General features: G+C 56.4%; 1 protein-coding gene across 2 annotated transcripts in view; it reads right to left on the bottom strand.

Annotated features, from left to right (window-relative positions):
- Positions 1-2,719: 2,719 nt before the first annotated feature.
- Positions 2,720-6,088, bottom strand: part of CDK18 (cyclin dependent kinase 18) — a 27,083-nt gene continuing 23,714 nt past the window's right edge. For both annotated transcript variants that reach the window (XM_008073275.2, XM_008073276.1), the window contains 4 exons: positions 5,998-6,040; positions 5,253-5,343; positions 4,861-4,938; positions 2,720-4,259 (listed from right to left, as the gene is read on the bottom strand). In XM_008073275.2, the coding sequence (XP_008071466.1) occupies positions 4,225-4,259; positions 4,861-4,938; positions 5,253-5,343; positions 5,998-6,040 (247 nt within the window). In that variant the 3' untranslated portion in view covers positions 2,720-4,224. The remainder of the gene's footprint in view (positions 4,260-4,860; positions 4,939-5,252; positions 5,344-5,997; positions 6,041-6,088) is intronic.

Genomic DNA, 6,088 nt, shown 5'->3' with positions numbered 1-6,088 from the left:
GGATCGCCAGAGCCCGGCAGGTCGAGGCTGTGGTGGCCGGGAGTGGCCACTGCACTCCAGACTGGGCGACAGAGTGAGACTCCATCTCAAAAAATAAAAAATAAAAAATAAAAAAAATAAAATACTACTGTACCCAGCCCCACCTCCAGAAAATTCTATTGAATTGGTCTGAGCTGGAGCCGGGCATCAGCATGTATTAAAGGCTTCCCAGGGGGATCTAATGGACAGAGCCACTGCCCACATAACCTGGCCCTCCCGCCACCCACCAGGCTCCCTCTGCTCCAGCCTCACTGCCTCTTGCTCATCCCTAAGCATGGTCTTCAGGGCCTTTGCTGGAATACTCTGTCCCTGGCAGTCACCTGGCTTCCTCCCTTACAAGTCATAGCTCACCCCCGATCTTACCAGAGAGGTTGTGACCGTGCTATTCTGGCAGTGCCCTCCCCGCCCAACCGTGTGTCATCACCTCCTTGACCCTGCTTTATTTTGCTCCATTGCACTAATGACTCCTTCTATACCTTATGTTTATTTCCCCACTGGAATGTAGGCTGTGAGAGTAGGGGCTTGACTGTCTTGTGCACTGCTATATTATCAGTGCCGAGCACAGCACCTGGTGCACGGTGGGTGCTTGATAAAAACCTGTTGAAGATAGGCCATCTCTGCCAGCAGGTCTGAGCTTCTAGAAGGCAGGGGCAGAGTGACTTGCATTGTGGCGTCCTGGCATCCAGCACAGAGCTGGGCATGGAGGCTGTGACCAATTCACAGTGCTGATGATTTGCTCTGGAGACAGAGGGGTTTGTGGGGGTGCTGTGGAGTGCCACAACTGGAAGCAAGGGTCTGAGAAGAGATGGCGGTGGGACCAAAGAGGGAGGAAAGAAGCAGGTCTGCGACAGTGCCTGCCCAACACTTGGCTGGCCAGGGTGCCCAGCAGAAGAAGGGGGTGGTGGCCTTGACCACTGAACCCAGATGATAGAGGCTGGATGACTGGGAGCCCACAGGAAGGGTGGGGGCAGGGGAGAGCCAGCTCCAGGTCCCGCCAGGTGGGAGCTGATGTAGACAGCGCCAAGCATGGGAGCTGGTGCCACCTCCACTCTGCAGAGGTCACTCAATAGGACCTTTTGTCTGCAGCTGCAGGGCTGCAAGCTGTATATGCCCCTGCCAAGTGAGCACGGTGAAGGGGAAGGCCAGTCGGGGCCAGGCATTCCCGACCCATCCCACGAGCAGACAGATGGCAAAAGTAAGAGGGGATAGGCAGCTCACTAAAGGGTGCTTTTGGCCAGGGATTCCAGCACAGCAGGGCAGACTGCTGTTTGTGAGAGCTGCAGGCAGAAGGAAATGACTTCATGGGTACCTAGGAAACCCAGGGTTCCAGGACCTGGGCTCTGTTGTGGCCCTGCGTGGTCCCTGAGAGTCCAGGGACAGCTCATGACTCATGTCTGCTTCCCTCCCGAATCCACCTTCCTGCTCAGGAGCCACCATTCTTCCACTGCAAGCCCTTGAGCACCAACTATACACAAGGCTGGATGTGAGCCTGGCCACCCCGCCCCCAAGGCCCTGACAGCTTTCCAGGGTAGGAGCTCAGACTGCCTGATGCTTCCACCTGGACCTCAGAAGCCTCCAGATGTGCCACAGCTGCAGCAGCAAGAACAGCTGCCCCCAGGAAAACTCTTAGAGACACAGGAATGTTTATGGGCCACCTCTGCACATGACACAAGGGTGGGCTCACAAGGTGCTCCTGCAAAGTAGTTCCTGCTCATGTCCTGCTCCCTCTGGGAGGGTCTGCACTGTCTGTATCCCACCACCCTTCTCCACTCCTTCCCCTCCTTCCTTTCCCTGGAGACCAGTGGCTGGGAGGCAGACAGACCTGGGATTCCAATTTGCTGTGTGACACAGGCAAGTCACTTCACCCTTGAGAGCCTCATCATGGGGCTGCAGAGTGGGAAGGAAGGGGGTGGTTGTGAGGCTTCAGCAAGAAGATGCCTGGGCATGGTGCTGCCTGGTACACAGGAGGGAGCTTAATAAACGGGTTCTGTCTAGTCTCCTATTCCCATCAATGCATGTTCCAGCTCCTCCCCTCCCATCAAGCACTACTTGTCTGAGCTGTGGTCCTACATTTTGGTGTCTGGCTATCACACGCTCAGTGAGGAGGTCTAGTCTGGTGGAACTAGAGCCCTGGCCCAGCCCTTATTTCCACAGCCTTGGGAGACATCACCAACCTCTCAGCATTGGCTTCCTCTTCTGAAAAGCCACCTACCCCTCAAGCAAAAGACAAAGTCCTGTCCTTAAGGCCAGGCCTGAAAGTCAGGAAGTGTAGCCTGGGGCCTGGTCTTCTCAGAGTGGTCTTGGGGAGATCAAACCTGCACACTGAACCAGACAACAGCAGGATGCTGAGAACTCTGGGGGCTGTGTGTGACAGGAGGTTGTATCCAGACCCAAGGGAAGAGGCAGTCTGGCAGAAGCAGCAGTGGATTCAAAGTCTGTAGCAATTATTTCAGGGCTTGCTCTCCTGGCCAGTCCCACTGACAGGCACCCACTTGGGCCAATGCCAGGCCACAGGTCAGACTCCCAGGCCTCTACCTCCTCTGCCCACCCACAAACACCACCCATGTTCCTTGCCAAGAGCCAACTCCTGGCTCTCAACACAGCAGCACCCAGAACACAGCAGAAAGGGTGTTGGGGACCCCTCCCGCAGCCCAGGATGGGTTCAAAGAGACACACAAGCCAAACTCTCTATTCACTTTATATACATATATATATATAAGCAAGCGCCACCCACACTCATTAGCCCTGGAGAAGGGTTCTCCATCTTTGGCATCAATCTATCAAAATCAGCTTTTTTGCACGAGACTGATCGCTCCTTTCTGTACAACATGAATTAAATATATTATCTGTCTTTGCGCTGAGTCACAGGACATTCACAGTACAGTGGGGGATGGGGGAGTCCAGGGCTGGTGGAGGCCGAGACTCTGGGGCTGAGGAGTTTGGGCTGGGAAGGAGGCTTGAGTGGGAAGGCCGGGCCTGGCCTCCCCTTGGCCTTTGCCATTCAAGATCCAGCCAAGTGTTGGGAGACCTTGGGAATACAGAGGGGTGCTGGGTAGGGGTGGGGGATGGGTGCTTTATATAGGGGCCACTGCCCCTCAGCCTCCCAGAAGCATGGCTCTTAGGATCAGGGCCTGCTCCAGGGCCACCTTCCTCTACCTCAGGTTGTGGTATTTACACCCCTCCCTGTTGTGAACAACCTCTGGGGAGGCAGGGGGCACAGAGAAGCTGGTACCAGGATCGGGAGATAGAGCCACAGGGAACCCCAGAGTTGAAGTCAGCCTGGCACCCGCGTCAGGGTGACCCCGTGTATCTGAGTGCTGTCCTCGGGACCCTGACCTGGCTTATCAGCGCTCAGGGATGATAAACAGGAACCACTCTCGGAAAGGGGAACAGGTAGGAGCCGGGCCAGAGCTCCAAGGGCAGTGAGCACTTTACCACCTCCAACTTAAGGCAACTCCGTTCAGACTGGGGAGATGGGAGGAGCTGGCAGAGGCGGCAGGCATGCAGCTGGCGGTCACAGGCCACCTCTGGACACAGCTGGGCATCCTTGGAAGGCGTGATGGGGGTTGGGGAGGGACAAGAGCAAGGTAGGGCTGATGAAAAGACGAGATGGGCTATTATTCCTTTTGTTGCTCTGGGGACATCTGCCCCTTGGTGGGCTTTGACAAATGTGGGCACCCAGCATTCTGGGGTCCCAGACAAGATGCCGTATCCCTTCTTGCTCTCAAAGCGAAATAAAGTGATATATGTGTGGGCTTCAATGGGCCAAACAGGAGCCCTGCCAAACTGGTGAGGCAGGCAGGCCCCTGGAGGGAGTCGTGATGGGGCTCGTATCCATGACATGGCACCCAGCCTGGTGCCTGGATTTTCCTGTCCATGTGCATCCCACACTGGTGCCCAAGTGCTTCAGGGTGGGTGAGGGTCTAGGGTCTCTCCCTGCCTCTTCACTTCCTCTCAGGGAAGCAGCTCACACCCAGCCCCAAGGGAGGTGACGGAGGATTGGTGTCCAGGTGAAGGCCACTGGAGAGGCATGTGGGTAGCAGGGAGAAGAAACAGCCATGGCCAGCAGGGCTGCCAAGAGGTTTTCCGGGCTGGCTGTGAGCCCCTTGTTCCTCTGTCCTCTGAGGGCTGTACGGGACCCATCCTACCCTCTCATTGCTCAGGCCAAGCCAGGATGGCCACGGCTCAGAAGATGCTCTGTCGCCGGTTCTTCCCTCGTCCTGGAGAATTGAGAAGAGGTGGGACTGGAGGGAGGAGACTGGGCTGACGGGTACCCAAGACCAGCAGGGACAGTCACCCCCAGGCTGCCCTGACAGAGCAAATGCTCAGGAGCTGGTCAGACCTGGAGTCACATCCCGTCTTGGTTACCTACTAGCTGCGTGAACTTGTGACTTAACCTCCCAGGCCTTAGTTTCATTGACTGTCAAATGGAGAGCGTTAGCAGTACCAACTTCAAGGGGTGTTTTGAGGATGAAAGGAAAAGACAGAAGGAAAGCACTTGTCACATCCATGGCCATTAGCTGTTCCAGGGACAAAGTACCATTCCCCCAGGATGGAGACTGAGTAGACAGCTAGGGAGTTGCAGAGAAAATGTGCCAGAGAAGGCCTGCATCTTTGCCAGGGGCGATCGTCAAATGCAACGTCCCGTCTGGGGTGGGGGTTGAGGAGGGAGTACCTGGACGAGGAAGCCTAGGCAGGAGAGACCAACCCCTTCCTTGTGCCCTGTGGGCCTCGGAGGGAGGCTGGTGGGGACAGGGGCATGAGAGTCCCCACTGGAGAGGGGTCGACAAGGGGAGGGGGCCGAGGAGGCACAAGCCCTACCTGGCTGCTGGAAGGCCAAGCCGCGGTAGCCTGGGTCCTTCTGGAGCTGGATCTCCTTCAGGGAAAAGATGGAGGTAGCTGTGGTGAGAGAAGAGGAAGGCGGAAGGGGCTGGGTGGAGTCGGCCTGCCCTGAGTCTGCTGCCCCGCTCCCTCTGAGCACACTGCTGGAGAGATGCTTCAGCCAGGACCGGCCCAGAAGGACCACAGGCAGCGTCTCACTTCCAGAGTCAGAACTCTTAGTTCTGAACCAGAGCCCCACGAGGGAAAGCCACGTGCCCAAGGCTGCTCAGGGGGACCTGGGGCCTCTGGTCTCTTTGTTCCAGACCTTCTGTCCACACATGCTGGCCCTTTCCTTGTTCTGGGGTAGCCCTGCTCCCTACCCCCAAACTCACTGTCTTCAAGCTGGTGGACGAGCTCTCCCAGAGACCGGAAGTAAGGGTGACTCAGAGCAGCGTCTGCTGACATGCGACTCTTGGATTCATACTGAAAAGCACCAGGTAGGATATTGGACTCCAGCTGGGAGGGTTGCCAGGTCCCCTCTGGGCAGCACCACTCCTATGCTAAGTGAGGTTGCTAAGGTGGGAGGGGCCGAGTCTAACGGGAGAAGCCCCTGAGGTCGGCGGCCAGCCCCCACCTCTAACCCAACCTCAGGCAGTCTCCAGGCCAGGGTCCCAGGTCTCCAGCCACCAGGAAAAACCAGAAATGGGACATCAGGAGAGTGACCTCTTGGGATAGAACTAGAGACGGCCAGAGCAACTATGAGCATAACAGCAATGTGGTTAACATGAGGCCATGCCAAAAACTGCCCTTTACTGTGTCCCATCATCTCAACGTACCCTCTTGACCACCTTATAAAATGTGAATTCTGAATCCCATTTTGCTATTGAGGAAACTGGAGCATAGCCATCTGGGAACTTGCCACAGCTAGTAAGTGGGGTTTGGGTTCGAAATGCACACACTCCAAAGGCTGTGTATAGAAATCGGCTCTCCTGCTGCGTCTTGAGGGAGGCGAGGACAGGGAGCGATTTCAAAAACTTATGAGCACAAAAGTCACAGAAATGGGGTGCAGGCCCAGGGCGGGGTACTGGGGCTCTCCTTCCCTGCCTCTCCCTGAGCTCCAGCTGGGAGGACACTCACCAGGAGGAGGCCGGTCAAGAGGCTGATGCCCTCAGTATCCAATCTGCAAGAAAGAGTCGTTGACACAGGCTGTGTCTGAGTGAGGGTAAGC

The sequence above is a fragment of the Carlito syrichta genome, unplaced genomic scaffold (assembly GCF_000164805.1).
Source record: "Carlito syrichta isolate Samal-C Ts95f unplaced genomic scaffold, Tarsius_syrichta-2.0.1 Scaffold315803, whole genome shotgun sequence".
In the NCBI taxonomy this organism is placed as follows: Eukaryota; Metazoa; Chordata; class Mammalia; order Primates; family Tarsiidae; genus Carlito; species Carlito syrichta.
Note: the sequence above shows the minus strand (reverse complement) of the source record. Positions and strands in the feature narration are given on the sequence as shown.